We start from the raw sequence: 26,623 nt of genomic DNA, 5'->3' as shown, positions 1-26,623 counted from the left end.
CAGGTTGAAGTTGTATCTGCTCAATGGTAAAGCGTTGAGCCAGTTAGAGGCTCCCTTTTCAGAGGCCAGGTCGATTGCGTATTTATCTGTTTCATTTAAGGAGTTAATGATGTTTGTTTTTTTCAATTTGTTCTATCAGTTTTCAATTTTTTGATTTTCGTACATATTTTTTCTTGCTGTGTTACTGCTGTAATAGGATCTTGAAATTCCAGTACCAGTGATGTTTCTTTAGACCATTCTAGGTAGTTTTCATGATCGGATGGTAGCTTGATGTTAAGTCCGCCCATTTTAAGGGGTAAGGAAGATATCTCACGGAACTGGGGGCTTAAAGTGTCTTTACCGACTAGGTTAGGTAATAATTGTTCTTTGATAATTTTTTCACATATTTCTAAGTTTTCCATAGTGTTAGGCGTTGTCCTGGCAAGAAATGAAAGCTTTTCTTGAACTCCTTTAGTATAGCAGGCATGAACGTTTTGAGGGGAGTTTTTAGCAATTTTCGTTAGTTTTTTCAAAATGTTGATTTGCTCATTCTGTTGAAATTCGAGGAATTTTTTACATTCAGATTCTGTTGCTATAACTGAATCAAGCAGTCGGGCTGCTGCCTTTATAGTGATTCGTGTATTTGCGAAAATTTTCTGAGCTTCACCGAGTTTTTCATCTTTGACAATGAGTTGGCATTTGGATGCTTTCACGTGGTAGCCGAAAAATTTAACCAGTGATACAATTTTATCGAGGACGGTTCGTAGATTGCTTAATTTACCGACTGCGTTTCCGTCGTCTGCGTACCATTTCTGGGTTACATCGTTTACTGATAAAAGTTTTAAGAGAGGTATTATGGCTAGACCGTACATGGCCATTGCTAGTGGACCCCCCTGGTTTGTCCCTTCTTGAGTGTAGATTGTTTTTTTGTTAACGAATAGTTTAGGTGGATTGGAGTAGGAGTTCTTAATCGCTGTTAAAAGGGAAGGGCAGGTATTTTCGATGTTTTTTAATGCCAGCTTTCGGTTCAGCGAGTTGAAAGCGTTTTCGGCATCTATCAGTAAAACAGCATCGGCGGAAGTTTTGCTGTATTGATCTCTTAGCGTGTGGATCGCATATTCAATGCCACATTTTTGTCCTAGGCAGAGTTGGTAGTTTGAACCGAGCGACATGAGTTCGTTTTTTAGTCATTTAGTTATTGTTCTCCCTATTATCCTTAGTATAACTTCTCCTATGCCTATGGGTCTTACCCCTGGATTCTTATCTAAGGGTATTAATCTGCATGCGTTATATGGTTCCATTAGTTCTGGATTTAGTTCTTCTGTGGCCAATTTTTTGGCAATTTTAGCAATTGTTTTTGAAATTTCAACTGATTGTTGCCCGAAGTGTGTTAGAATACGTCTCTATTCATTCGCATCGAGGCCAGATGGTCCATGCGATCCGTGCGTTCTCATGGCTGCCTTCTTGATATGTTGACCGTTCATCTGATCAAATATCGATGGATGGAAAGGAATTGTTTCGTTTGAGACTGGTGTAATAATATTTTCTCGTGTTTTCTCGTGCATTACATTTTCTCGTGTCGAGTTGCGTGTTCTTATTGAAGAAAAGTAACCCGATTTTAATTGTAAGGACATCAACACTTGTCATTTTCTTTGATCATTATTTTTTCCATATCTGGAAAATTCCACGGATTTTGACTGCAAAACGCGATGAAGGGACTCCTGATCGTAACTTCGGTTACTATGATACTTTTGACCTTTGATTATATTTCCAAGCAGTTCCTGCGGTAGCAAGCATTTGGCAGTTCTTTCAGACCTAATGAGTGAAACTCCAGATGTGCAAGTTGAAAAGAGTTCCTCCGACAATCTCGCGCTGGAAGAGGAGTCGGATGAAGAAATTGATACTTTTGTTACGAAATGTGGCGGTATTGAATCAGCCTCGATAACTATATCGCTTTCCGAAAGTAGCAGCTTCGATACCAAAGAAGAAGCTGAGAGCCAGGTGACCGCAAGAGCAAATGGTAATGAATTGAATGTGTTAGAAGAGCAGGCGTCACAAGTATCAGAAAAAGAGAGTTATACGAGCTGTGAGATAATGAAATGCAGTTATGAATCCAAACTCGAAGAACTTAATAACTCATTGGTGCTTCTTAATGCCAAAATTGTACAGAAAGAAGAGGAGCTGGCGCTGTGGAAGAAGAAATTCGAAGATAAATGCATCGAATCTAAAATTGCGTCCCAGAAAATTCAGGGTGACCTCACGGCTCGTCTTGAGAAAGCCTTACGGATGTTGGAAGCAGTAAAAAATGAAAAAGAAGCAGCAGTTATGAAGTACGTAGTCGTTGAGCAAGAAATTGCTACAAAAGAGAAAGCCGCAGAAATGAGCGAGAAGCGCCGTCAATATTGTGAAAAGGAAGCAGCGCAAGCAATGGAAAAAGCAAAACAGATGCAGAGCGAAAGAACCAAATTTAGACAGCTTGTTGAAGATAAAGAGAACGAATTAATTTATGCCCGTAAAGAGAATGACAAATTGAAATGCGATAACGCCACATTAATTCAAAAACTGAAAGTAAGATATACTAATTTTTAACGTGTAGTAATTTCCCTTTCTACTTAAACTTCGCAAATGTAGGTAACTGAGCGAGTAAAGTATACGCCGAAAATTTTAGGCCGCATTAAGTTTGTGAGCAGAAAAGAAGACAAAAACCAAAAACAAAAGTCTGGGGTAGTAGATTTACAAATTACAGAAGCAAAAACAACTTGCAAGCAACAACAAGAAAAGCTGGTTACAGAAAAAGGAAATTCCGTTTCTAAGCCGACAAAACAAAATAATCAGACAAACGATTGGCCAACAAATTTCTTGGAACTATATAGTCAGAGAAAAAGTATCTCAACCGATGACCTTTGCCGGAATATAGACTTTTTACCCACATAATCAACTCGGAATATAGATTTTTTACCCGCATAATCAACTCGGAATATAGACTTTTTACCCGCGTAGACTTTTTTTAAGAAAAACGATTTTTCCAACCGATTACTTGTATTTCTGGGCGTGTTTTTCTAAAAAAAACTAAATAACAAAAGAGGCCCTTCCGTTTAGTTACGGTAAGTGCACAAGCTGGATAGGGCCATACCAGCGTTATAAAAATGCATCTGATATATCAATTTATCAATGAAGTCATAAATCAGCATTAAATGCATCGTCGTAATGTTAATTTATCTCAGCCGTCCTTCCGCTACAATAGCGCGATGGAGTTGTCGATAAATTGAACTTTGCGCAGCGATCTGCACCTCATTATACGTAGTATAGAGCTCCTCAGGAGCGCGAAGCGTATTTTAGTTCTTATGTAATTTATCGATTCCGGATAGCTTTCTTGTCTTTTTTCACTTAGTTTTTCCGCTAATCGTTGCATCGTCCACGGGGCTGTTGGAGCAGCGCCACTGGTACATCCGAAAATTTACGGGAAGAAGCTACTCTGCTCTACCTTTAAAATTCATTGCTGATATTTGGAGTTCTTCAGCGTTTCGTGATATTTATATGCGTCTTTATGCAGTTTTCGCGATGTTTTGGCAGGGGGGTTGAAAATTTTCACATCAAAGAAAGCGCGGCTGAATCGTGAACCCCAGAGTCCGTTTGCCTAAATCTCAAGTCGTGCCTCATCTTCAGTTGTAGTTGAATTGTTGACAAAGCTTTCGCCTTGCAACGGTTGAAGTTTCGGCTCAATCTCGACGTCATGGCAAACCTCGTTCATGAGGATGGCGAATGTGTCTTTGATTTCATTGTGTCTTGTGTGTGTAACCGCCCTTTGCACAGTGTAGCGCATTTGTCAAGTTAAAATTAGCACCACATGGCCATGTGAGTGGGGTTTTGGTCGGTTCCCATCCGTATCTTAAGTAAATACCATCTCTGAATTCTGATTTATTCAGGTTGAAGTTATATCTGTTCAATGGTAAAGCGTTGAGCCAGTTAGAGGCTCCCTTTTCAGAGGCCAGGTCGATTGCGTATTTATCTGTTTCATCTAAGGAATTCATGACGTTTGTTTTCTTTTGGTTTGTTCTATCAGTTTTCAATTTTTTGATTTTTGTTTATATTTTCTCTTGCTGTGTTATTGCTGTAACAGGATCTTGAGATTCCAGTACTAGTGATGTTTCCTTAGACCATTCTAGATAGCTTTCATGATCGGATGGCAGCTTGATGTTAAGGCCACCCATTTTAAGGGGTAAGGAAGATATCTCACGGAACTGGGGGTTCAATGTGTCTTTACCGATTAGGTTAGAATGAAGTTTTTCGTCAATTCCTTTAGTACAGCAATCGTTTTGGGGGGAGGTTTTAGCGATTTTCGATATTTTTTTTTCAAAATTTTGATTTGCTGATTCTGTTGAAATTCGAGGAACTTTTTACATTCAGATTCTGTTCCTATAACTGAACCAAGCACTCGGGCGCATGCCCTTATAGTGATTCCTTGTATTTTCGAAGATTTTCTCAGCTTCACCGATTTTTTCATCTTTGACAATGAGTTGGCATTTGGATGCTTTAACATGGTAGCCAAAAAATTTACCTAGTGATAAAATTTTATCGAGGACGGTTGATAGATTGCTTAATTTACCGACTGCGTTTCCGTCGTCTGCGTACCATTTCTGGGTTACGTTGTCTGCTGATAAAAGAGGGGTATTATGGCTAGACCGTACATGGCCATAGCTAGTGGATCCCCCTGGGTTGTCCCTTCTTGAGATTAGATGGTTTTTTTGTTAACGAATAGTCTAGATGGATTGAAGTAGGATTTCTTAATCGCGGTTAAAAGAGATGGGCAGGTATTTTCGTTGTTTTTCAATGCCAGCTTTCGATTATGCCGGCATCTATCAATAAAACATCATCGGCGGAGGTTTTGCTGAATTGATTTCTTCGCGTGTGGATCGCATATTCACTGCCACATTTTTGTCCTAGACAGAGTTGATAGTTTGCACCGAGCGACATGAGCTCGTTTTTCAGGCATTTGGATATTGTTCGTCCTAATCCTACTCATAATTTCTCCTATGCCTATGGGTCTTACTCCTGGATTTTTATGTAAGGCTATTAATCTACATACGTTATATGGTTCCGTTAGTTCTGGATTTAGTTCTTCGGTAGCCAATTTTCTAGCAATTTTAGCAATCGTTTTTTAAATCTGTTGATTGTTGCCCGAAGTGTGTTAAAATTCGTCTCCATTCATTTGCATCCAGGCCAGATGGTCCACGAGATCCATGCGTTCTCATGGCTGAATTTATAGATTATGTTTGCAAGAAAATTAGTAAAGAAATCATTACCATAGAACGAGAAATGGATGCCATCACCTTAGAACATTTGAGGGGTTAGATTTAGGTTGAGGTTAGGCGAAACAATGAGTGAATGTGGGTGTACAAATCTATTTATCAAAATAGACAACACATGATTATGAATATAAATTTTGCAATTTATTTCAGTGTTATTACAGTTCTGAATTGTTTTGGGTATGATCAGTGTCTTGGGCTGAAACTTGTTAGTGACGAGGTTAATGAAGTTTTTCCACTGCTGTTCTAATTCTTGTGGATGCAGCCTGTTGTCGTTGTATCCAGCAACTTCTGTTACTGTATTTAGGCGCTTTGGTCTGTATTGCAAAACTGTTTCAAACAGATCATGAAGCGTGGCGCCGCGGTAGGAGTGAATTGTTGATTTTACTAGAGCTGGTTTGATATATTTGGTCCTTGAAGTCCCGATAACTAGTTTCTGTAAGAACTCAGGGATGAGTCTTGTCTGGACTCGCGGCATCTACCTGAAACACAGACAAATGGGGCGAGAAAGGAAGCTCTTTGGGGTGATTTATGAATACTTTCAAATTAGGATTTAAAATTAGACAAGGGTGATGAAAAAAAAGGAGTGGTACAACCTGACGTCGTTTTGGGGGTCGATTCACCGGCTCACTCCTTCTTGCGTCTAGTTACGCCAGGGAAACTTCACTCGTAAGATAAGTCTGTGAGGAAAGCCCAGCGCATTTAATATGAAATTACACAAAAGGTAAATTTGAACAGACACACTATTTCATAAGTTTATCACAACAATTAGGCTATTTAATAAGTTTATCACAACAATTAGGCTTACACACCGATCATTCGACTTTTTCTCAGATTGAACATCATAAGAGAGAATTTTATGAATTTTTTTGCAATTGGTTTTTTCGACTCTTTGGCTTTAATTTCGTTTTTTGCTTGCCATCTCGGAATGGTGATTTATATTAACTCCGGCCTTTTTCCGTGGGGAAGAGAAATGTCATCCATTTCGCCGCAGCCGCTCATGCCTTGCTCGGAATGCTATGTTTATGTCGTATCGCACATGTAAATTTGATTGAGAATTGATTGTCTAGGGTCTGGAAAATCGTCTTCAAAAAGAAGTAGATTCACACGCAGAGACACAGTCAAAGGTAGCAATTCTGAATCAGAAACTGAAAGAAATGAAAGAAGAGTTTGACGTCATCAAGAAGCATAGCCAGGACTTAGTGAAGGCTTATAAAAGTTTGGAGATAGACAAAAATGATACCGACGATAGTATCAAAAGCTGTGCCAGCAGTGAAAGTGACGTAAGTATGTTTTTTCGAGCGATTTGATATTTGCTTCTGTGCATTCATGGCGAAATTTTTACTCACTTGCGTTTAGCAACTGTTATTAAAGCTCGTACTAGTAATTTTTCCTGTATATTAGTTACCTGACGGAAACATTATGTCACTTCTTTTTGGCTCTTGCTGTTTGACTGCTCTCTTGGTTTGCTTCCTGATATAATTAAATGTATGCTTCTTCTACATGAATACGGACGGGCTTAGTTTCTATTTTTTGGCCCAAATATGTGTAGGATTGAACTGGCATCGGCCTAAAATATATTATGATTTCGACTTTAAAACTTTGCAATCCCATTGCCCTGATTTTTGACTGGCTTTTATTAATTCGTAGATTTCTTCCATGGACGAAAACACACCGAGCATACACCGAAGTAATCAGTCACTGAAAGATGACACAATCTCAAGCAAACTAGTGAATCTTGGCCAGCTGAAGGACTTTGAATTCCTCAAGCGTATGCAACAGTGTTCCATGGTGGAGATTACGTCTTTGAGGGATCAGTTGTCCCAGACTAAGAAGGACTCCTCTGCTCTGCAGATGTGCTTGCGAGAAAAAACAGAAGAGTTGATGGTACGTTACCTACATGTCATTCAGAATCAATAACACCCATAGTGTTGTTATTCCATTAACCAATATAGCCTGCTTGCTTAATCCTGATATTTATAATGTCAAATTGTTTGCAATAGCGATGACCTAAAGCAACTTAAATGGTCATAGTTAGTGATTCTCAGGTTGATTAAATTTGTTGACAAAATTCGAATTTTAGGTTGTTAAATCAAAAGTTAGGAATTCTTAGGTTGATTAAATTGGCGCATATTTCATTGCCGACGTCGGAATGAGCAGCTTGTTAATTAACCTCGTTTTGATCCGTTGACAACTTCAAAAAGACGATAGTTGGTTGAAAATGGTGGAAACGTGTTGTTTTAAGCAGATGTTTCATCAAAAGAAAAATTGTAAGAAAATATCCATGAGATTAAGTTTAAAGAGAAACGATGCATTTGATACAGTTAAGGAGTTTAAGTTTTAGTGGCTAAGGAATTGATTGCAATTGATTTTATGATACAGTTAAGGAGTTTAAGTTTTAGTGGCTAAGGAATTGATTGCAATCTTCAGATCTAATGGTGGAGGAGTTACAGCGGGTATCAGTAAATGAAAACGAATTTTTGATATTGAACTAGTGATAATAGGATAATATTGAACTAGTGATGATTTATAACCCCTGGTATGCAAAGTTATTTCAATCGGTGTGTACTAGCTTTTTTCCGTAACTAACTTATTTCACAGTATGACTGAAATTGTGGTCTTCTCCATCTCTACTTTCGTCAACGAACAGGCAGACGGAGAACACACATTTTTTGTGCATGTCTGCTTTTTGAATGCTCTATATTCTAAATTTTTGTTCTTGGTTGTAACTTAGTAGGTAATATTTGGCAGATCAATTTTTTCGCTATTTTTTCTACGGTTTCATTTTTTTTCGATCATTGTTTTTTCAGTTTTGTTTACCTCTATCTTTGTAAAAGTTCTTAATGTGCAGGTTATTCAGTTCGAAGATTTTGGACTGTTTTGCAATTTTTTTACACTTGAGAGAGCAAGTGTCTTGTAATCGGGAATCAGACTTTTTTCCCGTAAACATTTTTTTTGAATATATTGGAACCTGATCTAAACTACATTTTATGATTGGATAATTTAGATATTTTACCAATGTAAAGTATTTAATATTAACCAATCATGATCCATCTAACTAACAATACAATTATTTGTAAGTGCTGAAATTACTTGTAATTTCAGCACCAGAGAGATTTGAATTTAACTTAGAAATTAGTTGGACTCTCCCGAGTACTTCAGCAGCCGCAATAAACCAGTATACCCTAGATCTATTGAGCCTAACAGAGACTAGTTAAACAACCTGAGACTAGATAGTATAAGAGTAAGATTAGGATCGGTATTAGACTAAGAAGTTGCACGAATCTATCCGGCCGAAAATAAGATAGCGTGACGAGCAGACGGTGTACCCTATCCGAAATTACTCTATGAGTTACACTTCAGAAATAACTCATCTGGTGCGACCATAAGTCTCGAACAAGACCTTCATAGCTTAGAATTAACCAAAAATAGATTAGAAATTAGACAAAACATTTACAAAATGTTATACGACGATAATTTAATCGAAATGTCTCTACGACTCAATAGATCAGAGCCAATATTCCGAACCATAACAGAACTACCCGGAATTGGAAGAAGACCTCGAACCAGAGACGACATACGACAAAGTAGAAACTTGCCATATAGTTATATGATAGTTCGGCAAAAGCCAGAACAAACTTTTGTATTCAGAATACTACTAGCAATGAATTTAGATTTTCATTTGCAAACATAAAATCTTGAAGTCAACCTTCAAAATCATTTCAGGCGCTGAACAAAATTATTAATATACAATAACGATTGATAAAAAGATCTCAGATCGTTTTCTTAAATTCTGCAGTAATATATAAAACATGTTTGAAAAATATTTATTGGAAAATAAAAATAAAAATTAGTAGCATGACAATAAATGGTTAGTAATCATAAATCATCCTGTTGTTCCAGCTTCATCACCTAAACATAACAGCATTCATAAGCTCACTAATATCATAAAAACACTAAATCTTTTCCTTACACAAATTTAAATCATTTTAAACTTAAATTCACTTAATTTTAAAACCAGATCATCAAGGCTTATCCTTGGATCTTAAATCATTTTCTATTTAATTAAATTTCAAACCTGATCATCAAGGCCTATCCTTGGATCAAAAAGAACAATTTTGTTCTCCCCCACCCACTTAGCTAGTGTCTAACGACCTCAAACGTGGATTCACTATCCAACCCTTTCTACAAACCCAGGACTATTAGAAATTTTTAAAACAAAACTAATCATTCAAATTAGGATAAACAGTGAAGAACTTCGGTTATTCATCCTTCACTTGACCCCCCCTCTTACCAGACCCAGGATAAATCTTAGACTTAGTAAGTTTAAAATAGTATCTAACGAACTACTCGCGTTCTAATTATACCTGAACCTTGTGGATCGATTTACTATTCTCCAACCCTTGAACACAATCACTACCCCTAAGTAAGATTAAGTAAGTTAACACCTTAGCTTATACTAGTCACGAGAAAATAAAAATCATTCTTCGGAATAGATATACTTTTCTCTCCAACCCTGAACAAATAGACCCAGGTTAAGCTAACCAAAAAATCGTAAGGACTAACAGTTTAAGCAAATAGAATTCACTTAACAACCTTTTGCACCCGTCATCCTAAACCTTATGTCATTTAAAAACCTAGGAAATAAACAAACAATCGTTTTACACAATTGCGAAATAGATAACAAAAAATACGACCTTGTAATCACACCTCATACACACACAGTTGGATACATTCGAACAAAGCGACAAACACTAAAGAGAAAAATAATAACTAAACAAAGACAAATAACACGAAAAAGATTTTCAAAAAACCGAAACGCATTTTCAGAATCAGAAACCAACAGTTTAGACGAACTTTACAAACTAAAAGAATCAATAGATAAAAATTGCCCAATTCACGATCAATTATATTTCTCTGACTCAGAAACAACTTCAAATTCATCAAAAAGAGGAAAACGAAGAATAAAAAAGCAGTATAAACACAAACCAGTACATTTATACAATTGGAATCAACCAATTAGACACATTAATAATTACATATTAACAGTCATCGAACGAAAAAATGAGCTCAACGCACACTCCAGGTGAAGAAAGTCCAGATGATGATGATATTTTCCCTTTTATAGTAGATGCAACCACTGATAGAGGACAGCATATACTTTGCAAAAATTTACTATTAAATTTATTTGAACCCGGAATCAGTCCATGTAAAACAGAGTTCCCAGATGTCAGAATCAAAAGACAAATTATTGATCACTATATAAAAGATATATGTAACCTAACACAACACTACGGAATCTACTCCATAGAATTCAGCTCACCAAACCAGAATCACAGTAAATATATAATTCAAACAGACGACCTTGATTTAGCATTTTCAAAAGTATTCTCAGAATATATAAAAAGCATACAATATCATAACTCACAAAGAGCAAATTCCATATTCACCAATGAAGTTTTTGCCATAATATATAGTTATATCTCGATATTAGAAAACGAAATCCCACTCCCAAGTGTCTCACCGACAGAAACATCTAAACATATAAGAGTACGACATGAAATCACACTACTCTCTAGTTTTCTAAATATCATTAAAGAAAATTTCACGAAAGATGAAGTTTCACAACATACAAAACACGACTTACAAAAAATTTTGGCATGGTTTATAATAGATTATTTCACACATAATCTAGATTTAATTTCACACGCAAGAAAAAATTTTAGACCTCAAAATTCAAACGATGATACTGCCATCACAGAACAATCAGACTGTTTGGGACCCCGAATGGTCTCATCATGCATTCATAAATATCCCACAATCAATCTCCAGTCAAGCAATAAGTACAATATCTTATGTAAGAGATTATGTAAAAATAACACCATTAACCATTGATGCAACACCATTAAACTATAATACATTTTTACCCGATATGCAAAATAATAGTTTAAACTCTACAGTCATACACAATGAAAACCTCAATGGAACTAGGAATCTTACTCAACAAGATATCCAGACACCATCACACTTCATAAATGAAGAAATAGTATACACAACAACTACACAACAAAGTATTTCACCAATACGTCCAAATTTAACAACACCAAGGACGAACATCAAAAGACAAAACGATCTCACTACCCTCGAGAAAGAATGGCCAACTACAATCGATATGCCGCTCACAATCACAACTCAAAGGATTTAGAGTACGACTTGACTTCGCAGAAAAGGACTTCATTGAACTAGACCAATGACCACCTCGATGTTCAAGTATACGTACAGATCCGAGTAACCAGGCATCCCCTCCACGCACAATCTCCACGCCATTCCCAAACTAGATCAGACACAAAGGAAGTTCTCCACGAAGAACAGAAAAACCTGACATAGCCAACCATTCTGAAATCAGATTTGAGTTTGTTGCGGAGACTCAGTCGTTGTCACAAGAAGACACAACGCCTGCTGTTCCTAATTCCAGCTTCCTGGAACTTCTCTAACAAAGAGAAAACGGAAGAGAATTATGATGTTCGCCAAATACCAACGCCCATCATCCATCCTTCGGATAGCAGAAGAACTATTCTAAAAAACTCTGTAAACCCCGGATGGGTGGAACCTGATCTAAACTACATTTTATGATTGGATAATTTAGATATTTTACCAATGTAAAGTATTTAATATTAACCAATCATGATCCATCTAACTATCAATACACTTATTTGTAAGTGCTGAAATTACTTGTAATTTCAGCACCAGAGAGATTTGAATTTAACTTAGAAATTAGTTGGACTCTCCCGAGTACTTCAGCAGCCGCAATAAACCAGTATACCCTAGATCTATTGAGCCTAGCAGAGACTAGTTAAACAACCTGAGACTAGATAGTATAAGAGTAAGATTAGGATCGGTATTAGACTAAGAAGTTGCACGAATCTATCCGGCCGAAAATAAGATAGCGTGACGAGCAGACGGTGTACCCTATCCGAAATTACTCTATGAGTTACACTTCAGAAATAACTCAATATTACTTGCTTTGTTATTGAACCTTAACAACTCTCAGACTCGTTCCCACTTGGCCTAGAGGTAACATGCTTGCCTTTGCTCTCTAAGGTTGGAGATTCAAGTCCCAATCGGAGCTTTTTTCAGTGTGTGAAATTAATTTTTTTCCCGGTAAAAATGAAATAGTCGTTTGTCAGCTCAAGTTTTGTCGCCTGTTGCAACATCACGGATTTTTGTTTTGCTGCATGTAGTAATCCTTATATTTGCAAATGTTGTTCATTGTAGCATCAGGGGGACTGAACTTTTTTAAACAAAATCATATCTGTGGTTCAACTGATGTCTGCTCCAAGGCTGTCGTCTTTGATTCAGTTTCTTGAGTTTATTCAGCTTCTTAAGTTTTGTTCTTATGTTAATTTAGTGTTCAAAGGTTTGCCTGGCATGGTTGCCTAGATTTACCCTTTATCGAGCTTTCATTTTTTTGCTTGTGTTGTATCGCAAGTGGTGCGAAGCTCTGCTTCGGCTCTGTTAATATTGAACTTGTGATATCATATTGATATTGAGATAGGATATTGAGATGGATTGGATTGTAGGTGAAGGATGCGGAGTTGAGTAGTCTGAAGAGTAGAGTGGACGCGTATGCAGTGTTGGAGGGGGAGGCGGAGAGTGAGAGGAGGCGGAGGGAAGAGGTCGAACAGAAGAGGACCAGGGAACAGGCACTTGTGAATGAGTGCGAGGAGAGAATCAACCAGTACCAGAGTGAGTAGCACACCACACCACAACATACCACACTCACACAAATCATAGCACCCAGAATTTGCCCCGATAATTAAATAACTATTCATAATAATTGAACAAGTCCCCCATGTGTTATTAGACGAGTCCGCTTTTTTGAACCAAAATCCAATTTTTCACGAGAAAGGCTACTGTGTTAACATATTGTTCTGAGTCAAATTATTTGTTATCAATTATGTAAAAATAATGAAACGCACGCTTCTGTTTTGGGTTTTGTGTTGAGATTCTGTGTACAAGTTCAGTGGGTTATTTCAAAAAGTTGTTAAAGCCTCTCTAAATTACGGAACCTTCGGATGAGGTTTTCCTGGTTCCAACGTTTTTTGCATCGACTTGTACAGAATTTGTTATTTTCTGACCTTTGAAAGAATGTACTACCACTACGGATAGCTTAAGAATTTATCTTTAACAGTCAGTTAGAAAAAGAAAGCCTACAGTATGTATAAAGAGCATCTAACCTGTTGAAGCAAATTGAAAAGCAACTCTGCTGAAGTGTGGACTATTTGCTAGCCGCTGTTGGATATCAGAGCACAGTAGGATCACTGATTCAATAGGAAAAGTTCGAAAGACAGCGTTTGTTTTTTTCACGAACTATTCGGATTTTTTAAAAGTGTTTCTATAATTTTTGTAACGATTGAATGTTAGAAAAAGCTGAATTTCATCAGTTTGAGTAATTCAGGTAGAGAAAGAGCGAATCTGGAATACACTTCAAAGCTCACCAACAAAATCACAGAACTTCAATTGGAAGTTCAAGAAAAGTTGAAACAGTCCGAAAGTATGCAGCAAGAAATTGATCATCTCAAAAAGCAAATCTCTGAAGCCAAATTATCAACTGCTGCTGAATGTGGCGAGAAAATTTTCGACGAAAAGCGAAAAAGAGAAGAAGAAGGTGAAAAGATGGCCAAACTTGTTGATGAAAAAGAAACGAAAATAAAGCAACTTCTTGTTGATTTCGAAGAAAAAGAGAATAAATGGAATATCGAAAAACGTAAATTTGAGGCTCTATTGAGAGATTCAAACAGGCAGCTCCAGAGTATGAAAAAGTTGAAGGAATCAGTCGAATCAGAATTAACAGTGGTCAACGATATTTTGAAACGAAGTTCAGAAAATAGTTCGCCCAGACATAGTAAAAGAAATAGTAGAGTTGAAGACGATGGAAGACGGAGTACGACAAGTGAGTTGATCATAGGGGACAACTGTGATAGTAGTATGTGGGAATCCAGTTGCAATACAACGGGCATGACGAGGCCTGTGAATGGAGCTAGGAAAAGTAACACAGGGTCCCCGAGGAAACAAATGTCAGGTGGGAAAATTAGTTTTGCATTCCTTCTTGCCTACTTCTCTTATTGGCTGCCGAACTTTGAAAATTAAATCAAGCAACTATGCGCATATGCTGCAATTGTAGTGTGGATATTGAGTCTTTTTTGTTTTGTAGCAGGGTGAAACGTTTTTTTTTACTGTATGGATTCAGTTTTCTAAATGTGCTTTACCTGTAAGAGTCATACCTGTATGAATCAACAAAATTGTAATTTGAATGATATCAACTAGCAGGCGGATTTCCGAAATATAATAACTGCAAGGTACTAAATTGTCTTCGACTACAAAAGGTTTTTTCATGGGGGCGAACTTCCAAAGTCAGAGAATCAGTTCGAAAAAATAAACGTTTTTGCCAGCAAACTCATCAAGCAATGAAACAGCGCTAATTGGCTCTGAAAAAGTTAGTAATTTAGGCAAGCTAACCAAACTTTCATTAATTTCAAGTTATACCATGAATCGGTTTGCAAAAAGTTCTAGTTTTTCTAAGCAAACTTATCAATCTATGAAATTTGAAATAATTTCATGCCGCAAATGATTGCTTAAAAATTCAAGTCACCTAAGCGAGCTCATCAAGCGATGAAATGATGGAGTGTTCTAAGTTATTCCATAGTGCGAATTGGTTATCAAGCAGAGCTTTTCTAAGCAAGCTCATCAATTGACAAAACTTGAAATCAAAAGACGAAAATGAATGCTTTACGCTTTTTCACAGAGCAGATTGATTTGCAAAAAGGTTAATTTTCAAGCAAACGCATCAGATGTTGAGTCCTTGAAGTATATATAATTATATCAGCACGAATCTGTTATCCAAAGGCTTTATCTTTTTAAGCAAGCTTTCAAGTAAAAAGTTCAAGTTCAGTTACCCTATCTCTTTAAACAGCTGGTTTAAAAAAATTGCAAAGCTCTCAATCTATGTTTCGGCTATTTCACGGACGAAAGGAGAAGTTAATTGTTTTCGAAATAGTTGAGTTTCAGAATATTCAAAAAATTCTTGTAAAGCGGAGTGGTTTCTTAAATTTGCCTATTGAGTTCTTTCTTTCTTATGTATAGATATTGATCGAACCCTCAAAGGCGTTGGCTTGGGTAGTTTTGGTGAAATCTTTATTCTTATTAATGAGTTTGTCTGAATAATAATTGTCGTTGTTCAGGTCCTCAAGGTCACCAGCAGGGGGGTTCGTTTGCGGCGGCGGCAGCGGACGAGTCTTCTTCTCTCATGTGTGCCAGTGTGCAGATCACGCAGCCTTTCAAAGGCGGAGTAGTACAGAGCAATGTGGGGGAGATGAATATGTGGACTGACAAGTATGTGGACAATTTTTAGTACATTTCTCATCGACAACGATCAAAAATATTGATTGCTTCGAGCACTTGACGACAGGAAAGTACTATGGTTCAGGGTGTTACTATTCAGCAAATTGGATAACTAAAGTTGAGTCAAATAGGCGGCTATTAGCATACTCACATTATTTGAAAAACTTGTACAGTATCAAGTGTCAATCAAAGAAGCAAATTCTCCCTTTTTGGGTAGTCCTGTGTTGTTTCCAGAAGCAGTTTTGACTTCAAGAAAACTTATCAGTGCCGATTTTTCAAATTTGGTAGTTTGAATTGGTTTATTTTAAAGCTCGCTACTCAACAGCTTATTCCGAGAGGAGTTCACATTAAGTTTTACGGTAGCTTTATTAGAAATGCGAAAAAATAACTTTCAAAGCCTATCTTGCATGCCATTTTTATAAGAAATGACAAAGGAGTTTTTGTTTGCAAATTGAACTTTCTGCGCTAATTTTTCATTGGTTGGCTAATTTTGTCATTCGGCTTCTGGGGCTTTGATTTGATGCGTTATCCGGAGTGGTCTCCCAGGTGGAATCAAGCACTGTTGCAGTGGTGTTCAGTTAAAAGACCAGTACTGTATCTGGCTCTCTATAGTGCGTCTTGTGCTCAGATGAGAAACAACCAGAGATAATATTTCACAGTACTGCAAAAAGAAGTAAAATATCGATGAAACTGCTGATTATACACAATATCAGATAGTTTTCAACATTCAGAGGGCAGCTCTTGTGGCCGCTTGAACACTCATGTGTGCCACTTCCTTTTGCTCTTTACTTTTGCGCCATAGTATTTTCAAGTTATTCCAGGCTACTTCTAACATTTTGCTGTGAAATTTGTTCACTCTATTTTTGAGGTTAGTCTGTTTTTTTTTATAAGTTCATTTCGAATTCTGTTGAAAATTGCGCTCACAATTACAAAAATGCAAATGGCGTTATGAAAAGTGAATCTCAAACTGAAGAAGTTCCACTGGAGTAAGGAATTCATCTGTTGTGGCAGTTATATTTAATTGGGTCAGTTTTATAATAAGAACTGTTAATCATAATTGATTTTTAAAACTCAGAGCTTTAAAGTAATTTTTTCTTCAAAAATCAGAAGCGCAGCTTCGCTTCTGTATTACGTTTTTTACCAGATTATACACTTTTTTCGGCTTAACAACTTGGTTAACAGAATCACATAAAAGAATTTATTTCTTCAGATATGATGCATACAAAAACATTTAACAATCAAACATGCGAACAAAATCTACAAAGCATCAATTAATCATCTGAAGAGGAAAGACAAAGGTCAAAGATATGACCACTGGGTGTCTACCCTGAGTATAATAACAAACAAGAACTGAAGACCAGTTTAAGTGAACTGAAGACAAGTATATGTAAATAAAATTAGAAGAGCCTAAATTTAAGTGTTACCTTTTGTTGTGTTATGGTGTTGCAATTGTGCCTTTGTTATGTTCTTCAAAAACCCTGGTATCTCGAAATTTCTAAAGACTTAGAAGCTCATCATCTTTTCAGCCAGTATTCAGAGCCTCATATGAGGTTCTGACAGCATCCAGTGACAGACGTAATGAGAAAAAAAAATTTTCTCTCTCAAATCCGTCTAAGTACATGAGAAAATCAAAATTTTCATAAAAATGTCGATATCTCGAAAACTAGCAAGTATTAGATGCTCATATTTTCGCATTAGAATCCGAAGCTAAAAAGGGTTTCTGATAGCACCCAACTCAAGGGTTAAATATTTAGCATTAAACAGAAACGGGAAATTATTTAGACACATTTTGTAATAATTCATAATTACCAAGAATATAGTTATCTCTAAACTTATGAACAAACAGAATTTCATCATTTCTTTCCATAAGGCCGAAGTTCTTCGGCAACAAGCTATTCTCACCCAAAATATTTAAGAGTCTTGAACCTCTGTATGTTAATGACTGTAATTTAGTTCTATTCTTGCTAAAAGGAGGACAAAAGGTAATAGAACTCGATTTTCTAGTATTGTATGCAAAGTTTTTCAGTGTAAACAACGAATTAAGATATGGATTTGGATTTCTTTTATGAGCAGATCTCAAACAGAACTTGAGTAGATCATAAATATACAGTTCATGTACTGTTAATATTTTATTATCATAAAAAGTACTGGTAATGCTGTCATATTTTCTTTTGAAAAAAATTATTCTTATGATTTTTCTTTGAAACAAATGAATATTTGATTTGATTTATAATAAGAACTGTTAATCATAATTGATTTTTAAAACTCAGAGCTTTAAAGTAATTTTTTCTTCAAAATTCAGAAGCGCAGCTTCGCTTCTGTATTACGCTTTTTACCAGATTATACACTTTTTTCGGCTTAACAACTTGGTTAACAGAATCACATAAAAGAATTTATTTCTTCAGATATGATGCATACAAAAACATTTAACAATCAAACATGCGAACAAAATCTACAAAGCATCAATTAATCATCTGAAGAGGATAGATAAAGGTCAAAGATATGACCACTGGGTGTCTACCCTGAGTATAATAACAAACAAGAACTGAAGACCAGTTTAAGTGAACTGAAGACAAGTATATGTAATTACAATTAGAAGAGCCTAAATTTAAGTGTTACCTTTTGTGTTATGGTGTTGCAATTGTGCCTTTGTTATGTTCTTCAAAAACCCTGGTATCTCGAAATTTCTAAAGACTTAGAAGCTCATCGTCTTTTCAGCCAGTATTCAGAGCCTCATATGAGGTTCTGACAGCATCCAGTGACAGACGTAATGAGAAAAAAATTTTTTTTTCTCTCAAATCCGTCTAAGTACATGAGAAAATCAAATTTTTCATAAAAATGTCGATATCTCGAAAACTAGCAAGTTTTAGATGCTCATATTTTCGCATTAGAATCCGAAGCTAAAAAGGGTTTCTGATAGCACCCAACTCAAGGGTTAAATATTTAGCATTAAACAGAACCGGGAAATTATTTAAACACATTTTGTAATAATTCATAATTACCAAGAATATAGTTATCTCTAAACTTATGAACAAACAGAATTTCATCATTTCTTTCCATAAGGCCGAAGTTCTTCGGCAACAAGCTATTCTCACCCAAAATATTTAAGAGTCTTGAACCTCTGTATGTTAATGACTGTATATTAGTTCTATTCTTGCAAAAAGGAGGACAAAAGGTAATAGAACTCGATTTTCTAGTATTGTATGCAAAGTTTTTCAGTGTAAACAACGAATTAAGATATGGATTTGGATATCTATTATGAGCAGATCTCAAACAGAACTCGAGTAGATCATAAATATACAGTTCATGTACTGTTAATATTTTATTATCATAAAAAGTACTGGTAATGCTGTCATATTTTCTTTTGAAAAAAATCATTCTTATGATTTTTCTTTGAAACAAATGAATATTTGATTGAGCGCTGCAAAGCTAGTTCCGCCATATACGAGCAAGCCATATTGTATAATTGGTTTAATGTTAGCATTATAATATTTCAACAAAACACATTTTGGAACCAAATACCTCATTTTTGAAACAACACCACAATGTCTACCTAGTTTAATTTTCAATTTTTCAATGTGCTGAGTGAATTTTAACTTACAATCAACTATTACTCCTAAATACTTACATGCTGACTGAGGATTATACGCAACATTATCAATTTCAATTTTAAGGTTAGAAGCGCTTCCATTATCAAAACTAATTAAGGTGGTTTTATCTGAATTAATTGTTAGTTTATTTAAATTCATCCATTCTGATTTCTTTGTGACATCCTCTTGGAAACATTCAAACCGTGCGCTATTACAGGCTATGTTGGTATCATCCACAAACAGAAAAACTTTTGAGCTAGATGCAGCAAGGTGCAAATCATTTATATACACCAAAAAGAGAAGGGGACCTAAAACAGATCCCTGGGGAACACCGGTGGTCACTGGCAACCAATCCGACGAATAGTCATTTATTTGAACACATTGAAATCTGTTGTTTAAGTAACTGTTAAACCAAGCGAGACAATTACCCCGGATACCATAATTTTCCAATTTACTCAAAAGAATTTTCATATCCAGAGTGTCAAATGCTTTCTTCAAGTCAACAAATAGGCTGCATTTAATTTTCTTGTCTTTACACATTCTTAATCTTACAGTTAATTCAGCTAACGCATCAATGTTGCAAACTTTTGCCGGAAACCAAATTGTCCTTCGTAAATAATATTAAATTTTTCAAGGTAATTATACAACCTAGAGTGCATGATTTTCTCGAAGATTTTGCCACAGCTATTTAAGAGTGCTATTGGACGGTAATTGCCAATATCCAATTTGCTTTATCACTTGTTTCATATTGAATTCAAATGTCTGTGCATCCGGCTCTTAGCCTGGAGGTTTGCCTGGGACGGCAAGGGTTCCAACTTGACCATGAATTGTTTTTTTTTTTTCAAACCGAAAATATTTCTTTCCAAAAAAATTGTCGGCTCACAGTTTTTCTGCTTATGTTTTTTCGGCTTGGTGACTTAATTTGTGGTCATTTCAAAGGAAGCATTAGTTTTAATTTAATGTTTTAAGTTGTGACTTTTAAAGTGCTTGTTTTCTACTTATTGACTTGGAGGCTTTATTTATCTGTCTGCTTGCTTGCTCTGCTATTTGTATGTTGTATCGCAAGTCGAGTGAAGCTTCGCTTCGTCTCTGTGTATAAATTTACAATTTGAAATAAAAAGAAAATCGCGATAATTTTAATCGAATGTATTCAGGATGTGATTGATACGAAAAGGTTAAGTGGGTGGGTGTTCGAAAGTTCAACTGAAGTACAACAATGCCGAAAAAACTTGTTCAAGGGTGCCGAAAAAAAATAAAGTTCATTAGTGCCGCATTTTTTGTGCAACTCTGCCGAACAAAGAACTAGCATCTTCAAAAGCTTATGTTTTTTATGTAACAGATAATACGAAGTTTTCCTCTGCCAATATCTGCTCCCTCTTCGTTTTGTTTCACCTGTTATCGATAATAATTCAAGCGTTCCAACACCTTTCGGGGGTCATTATACTTACTCCGCCGAAAACAACCTAGAGCGCATCATTTTCTAAATGTGCGAAGTGCTCGATATACACGCTACTGTTGTAATTATTATCAAATAATCAGATGTGAGCATTTGGTTTTCTGTTTTCATATTTTAAGAATTACAATTTTGGGCGGAATAAGAAAAAAGACCCTATGTTTGTTCCGTCCATTATAAATAAGGATAAAATAAGTATTATTTTCGGGTGTCTTAAAGTCAATGAACATAGTTCAGACTTCTATATAGATCGTTATGATTTTGTTTTGAAGCAAAAGTCTCAAAATGCTTCAATACTGTACATAAGTGCATTCATAGAGATTAGGCATATTAATAAGAGTCTCCGCGCAATACTGGACAACCTGGATGTGTACGGAAAGGCTTTCGGACACAATGTGAAGCCTTCCAAGTGTCATTTTATTGTAAAGGAAAACCTTCGGTAAAGAGCCATAAAAGTATTCGAAGGCACAAATATTACAATGGTAGACGGTATTAGAGTCCTTGGATCGGTTATAGGAACACCATCATTATGCGATAAATAAATGGAAAGCGAAATTGAAAAGGCAGCTATTCTAACTCAAAAGTTTTCCAAAATAGCTAAAGCATCACCACAAAATGCATACTCCTGCTACAAAAAGGGTGTTCAAATTTAATTATGCTTTCTATCCAGAACAACTCCGTAAGCATTTAAGAAAATGGATGAAATTGAGAAAAACGTAAGACAGCAGCTACTTACTAGTATTACTAGTAATAAACATATAACCGATGAAGATAACAGCCTTATTGCTCTAACACTAATAATGTGAGGATAAGACCTCCTCAGTAACACGGACTTTTCCAGAAATTATGAGTGGTCACGTGCCATTTGTGATCCTTAGAAAACAGTGATCCAGAAATAGCTGAAACGGAACAAAATCTGATAAATAGAAACTTTAAAACTGAGAGACAGAGCATCACTCTCAAAAAAGGCTAAAATTATGGAAAAATTGCTCATCAGAAAAAAAACTGACAATAAATCGAGCGTCACAGAAAGGAGCATCGAATTGGCTAAGCGTGCTACCTTTAATTTTTCCCTCAACAAATCAGAGTTTAAAGATGGAGTACATCTGGTATATGGATGGGAACCACCAAACACTCCACATACATGCCCATGTGGACAACTGTTCACACTGAACCACTCTCAACACTGTCCCAAAGGTGAATACCTAAGACATAATGAAATTCGCGATACCCTTGCGACACTCCTGGAAGAAGTATGCCATGATGTTGAAATAGAGTCGAAACTTCAATCGTTGGAAGGCTTAAGTTTTAACAACAAAACAATCACGTCTGAAGATGACTCTCGACTTGACATCAAAGCAAATGGACTCTGGGGAGGCCTATTCAACCGAACCATTTTCGATGTAAAAATTTTCAACGACCCAAATTTTTCTGCCCTAAAACTATATCTGACGCCTACAAATATCATGAGTGTCAAAACACTAAATTATCAACAAAGAATTCTGGATGTGGAACACAGTAGCTTTGTTCCACTAATTTTTCCGTGTACCGGAGGAGCAGCACCAGGCTCTACAAAAACCGTCCAGAAGCTAGCAGAGAAACTCAGCGAAAAACGGAACGAATCATACTCGGACACTATAAATTTTATAAGAACAGAAATAAGTTTTGCACTTCTAAGGAGTGCAATCCTCTGCCTTAGAGGGTGCAAAAATCTTAAAAATGCATCGAACATAGACAATTTTATCTGTGCTTTAATCGAGGGGGGTAGATTTTAATTGACAATTCTCTGGATGCATTAAAATCGACTTGATTTATTCATAAAATTTTGCTCATGTATTTATATAGCGTTGGTACGGCCCTATCCAACCTGTGCAGGTACCGTCGCATGAAGGAAGCGCCCATTTTATTTGACCCTTTTCTATGAATGCTTTAGGTAGACATGCACTATTTGAGCCCATTTCATTTTTATCTGCTGAAAGTTAGGTAAATTGTGCTCTTAATCACAAAAGTGTAAAGGTCCCCAAAAAGGGAGCAGCTTCTAGTTTCGAAAGTTGCATTTTTAGATTTTCCAGCGGAATAAAATATATATCTTTTGATCCTTTTTTCTTAAATTGAGCTAATTTTATATAAAGAAGAAAATGTCAATCATAAATTGTTCCAAGTTTCAACGAGCTGTAAGCCATATTTTTAGAGTAATGAGCGTAGCGAAGACTCTTATATAGGTCTTCTTGATTTTTTTCCAGGAAAGTCTTTAAATGCTCTAATAACTATAGATGTGCATTCATACATATTAATGCATTTATGAATACACGTACGTTTATATCCACTTTTTGAGCTGCCTTGAATTTTCATCTGCTGAAAGCTAAGTAAATAGCACTCTCCAAATAGAAACGTGGAAATGGTACGGAAAAACGAAGAGCTCGTAGAAATTCAAAGAGCTTAAAGGGCATCTGTTTTTTCGAAAGTTGAGATTTATTTAAACAAATTCTGTTTTTTTTTTCTGTTTACTTGCGTTCATTACGCTTTTCAAACTGTCAGTTGGCTTTGTTTTTTACTTCTAAAGTTGAAGGTTTTTCAAAAAAAAAACAATTAATTTTTTCTTTTCTGTTTCCTCACGTTCATTGACTTTTTCCTACTGTCTGTTGTTGGCTATGTTCATTTAATTGTTTTGAACAAATAATTGTTAATTGTTATAAACAACAAATAATTTTAAATTGTTTAAAATAAATAAACATCGGAAAGGGTCGAGTGATATATCAGATTAAAGCCCCCTGTCGTGATTTGAGTATACTTATAGGAAAACCAGTTTTGGAAGCTTCATTCAGCCCGTGCTTGGTAGTAAAAGTTTGCAAATAAATCTTATAAATTTTTGTGCCAAAAATTGCGAGTTTTTAATTTTTGTTTCATTTTTTTTGAGGACAAATGCGTTTTCACATCACAACACGAACATAACACGACACTTATTTAATGAAAAAAGAACAACATTTTTTGTTGGTATTTACGAATGTGATCTGAACATTCTGTGGTACTTGAACATTAAATGGCTACCTTTGTTTCATTTTTGCGCTGTTGCAAAAATTGACAATTAAACCAAGTTGTTTGAACTGTTGAACAATCTTTTTCAGCTCTGTTGTACTTCTGTTCATCCCACGTTTAGACATTGTTAATGACTTGTATTGTATCATATGCTTCAGATATCCTGGTCTAGACAAAAACAGTGTAGTGGAAAAACTGATCAAAACTCAAAAACAGCAGAAGAAACTGATCGAAAAGTCAGAAGTGATGGAGGATCAAGTGTTCCATCTAACCGAAGAGCTCAAAAAGAAGAACAGAATCATCCAATATTACGTTTTAAGGGAAGAAACAGGAACGTTAGGTTAGATTTTCAAGGCTTATGTCATGCTTGTTCATGTTGGCTTTTTTTCTTCCTTAGTACAAATTTATTACAATTCCCTATGGTTTAGCATGCACAAATTATGAATGATTGCCAGTGTTGTCCAATGAGATCGACATAATGTTTTTTTTTGTAAAAATCTAACTTTGTTTGAATCATAGGTACCGCATCAGGGAAAGATACGCTTATGTTCAACAAAATATATGCTAAGAAAATGTCGAATGGTGGCAAAGATGAACGAAAACGTAAGGGAGGGGGGAAATCGGCGGCGCTGTCTGCCTTGTTTCACCCTCTGAATGGTGCCACCCTTCAACCCTCAATGGGGCTGGAGGGTGGTAATGGGAGTGGGGCGGCGTCGAATGGAGCTCAAGGCGATCCGATCAACTTGCATTTTTACAAAGAGTTAAATACTAGATTGCAATCAGTGCTGGAAGATACGATATTGAAGAATATGAAGCTGCAGGTAAGTTCAAGGCCAAGTTAGTTAAAGCTGTCTGAATATCTTCCTAATTTCAACTGATCTCATAATATAAAAAGTAGAATTGTCATTTTTAGCTGCGCTTATTTCAATTTAATTTTCAGTTTATATAAGCCAATAAGATGCGTTGAGTGATGAATTTTTATGCTCAAAATTTCAGTCTAATTTTAGGAGAACTTGGACAAAATGAGTTGCGATGTTCAAGCCTTGAGAGGAGACTCAACAACCACACTAGTTGACCACTCAATACAACTACCACCACACATTGAAAACAACAGCACAGTAGTTTTCCAGCATCACGCTCATTTATCATCCGTCTCAACATCTCCGCAGCGGTTGTTTCCATCAACAAATGCTACTTCAGCTGCCGCCAACCAAATTACGTCATCCAATTTAGATGACGTAGCACTTTTGCATTCGCGTGGAGAAGGGAGTTCATGTGACGTTATTTCACACGGAAATTTTATCACGTCTAAACGAATAACAACATCAGATGACCTATTGCGCAATTGATTGTGTAATACCTTACATCGTCATTTATTTTGTAAAAGGAGCTATATTGTAATATATAAATAGAGGTTCGCGCCACTGAGCAATGTGTGTATATATTTTGCGTCAGAATGAAGGGATGAAAAAATCTGGTATAGTTAATGAAAGCGTATAATTCAGTTGAGTTGGTAATATGTATCAGCACGAGAATCGAGAGGCGCTTTAAAAAAGAAAGATAAAAGAAGAATAAAAGCTGCAATGTTGGATTTACCTTACTTTTCTGTTAAATTTCACTTATGTTTTTTTTGGTGCTGGCTTAGCTATTCATTTGAATTGAAATTTGTATATTTGGGAAATATTTATTAAATAGATTACAAAAATTATAAATTGGAAATTCTATTTCAATTAGTGTGCAATTACTTCGTAATTCTGTCTTCGTTGAATTAAAACAAAAGTAACATTTATTTTTTGGTCAACTTTTGATTAGTTACTAAAAGTTTCATTCCTTGTGTTGTTTTTTTTCATCGCTTATTCAAAATCTTCCTTATTTTGTTGGAAGTTTCAAGTTGTGGTTTTAAACAGGTTGTTTAAACCAATGAATGTTAATGAAGGAATCTTATTACACAAAAATTTTTCCAACATAACTCGCATGAATCAAATCTCAACGAATGTGGGCTCAATCTCAGTATCTGTGTACTGCAGTACTTGAGCAGGGGAGCAACAGCGGTTCCCTGCGAAAAGCTGAACAGCTCATTTGTTGGTCCTTTCCCTTGTTGATAAATTGTCTAAATCTTTTTATTTTTCATGCCTATTCACTTACCTTTTTTCCCCTGCATTTTAAAGCTCTTTTGCCATTTTTGCCTGTTTGCGAACTACAGCTTTTCATTGAACGGAATATTCACAAATTTAGTTTTTTGTTATTTTAGTTAAGTTGAACCTGATTCGGGACACGAATTTTTGTTAGATGTAAATTTATTCAATCATTTTTTGACAAAGTGATTTCCGCCTCGTTTTATATTAGCCAGCTTGCTCTGTTTCGCCTCTGTTTCAACTATCGTGTATTATTACCCTTGCTATAAGCTTAGTTTTTGCAACCGGGTGCTAGATTTGTTTTTTCCCTCAAACAACTTTGTTCACAGCATGACTGTTATTGGCGATGACCATCTGTACTTTGTCAACGAACAGACAATGTTGAGCATGATGCGACAAGCAAGGTTATTACAATCGGGTAGTAGACTTTTTTCCCCGTATAAAACTTCGTCCACAGGATGACTGAAATTTGGTTATCTCAAGATAGACGTCCAAAAGATGTAATTCTAAAGCTCGCTTGAGCGACTAAAGTGATAATTGTGTTACAGCTGAAAAATGTTTTACAAATTCTTTTTACAGCTTTTCATGATCATGGGGATAAATATAGTTCATGGCTTTCTCTTTTTTTAGGTGCCAAAATTTTCTCTTAGAAATAAAACTGATTTTTTTGCTAGAATTTTTTTTTGCAAATAAATTTAGTTTTTTGTTCGGATGCATGGTTTA

General features: G+C 35.9%; 2 protein-coding genes across 2 annotated transcripts in view; both read left to right on the top strand.

Annotated features, from left to right (window-relative positions):
• Positions 1–26,623, top strand: part of LOC134855176 (V-type proton ATPase subunit B-like) — a 431,995-nt gene that overhangs the window by 362,428 nt on the left and 42,944 nt on the right. The gene's annotated exons all lie outside the window — the stretch shown is intronic.
• Positions 1,788–26,539, top strand: LOC134855368 (coiled-coil domain-containing protein 186-like). The gene is made up of 9 exons (XM_063871870.1): positions 1,788–2,547; positions 6,356–6,568; positions 6,936–7,172; positions 12,866–13,031; positions 13,744–14,367; positions 15,527–15,677; positions 23,924–24,105; positions 24,285–24,586; positions 24,773–26,539. Exons 1-9 carry the CDS (start codon positions 1,798–1,800, stop codon positions 25,112–25,114), a joined length of 2,967 nt encoding a protein of 988 aa, XP_063727940.1. The 5' UTR covers positions 1,788–1,797; the 3' UTR covers positions 25,115–26,539.

The sequence above is a fragment of the Symsagittifera roscoffensis genome, chromosome 10, assembly GCF_963678635.1.
Source record: "Symsagittifera roscoffensis chromosome 10, txSymRosc1.1, whole genome shotgun sequence".
In the NCBI taxonomy this organism is placed as follows: Eukaryota; Metazoa; Xenacoelomorpha; order Acoela; family Convolutidae; genus Symsagittifera; species Symsagittifera roscoffensis.
Note: the sequence above shows the minus strand (reverse complement) of the source record. Positions and strands in the feature narration are given on the sequence as shown.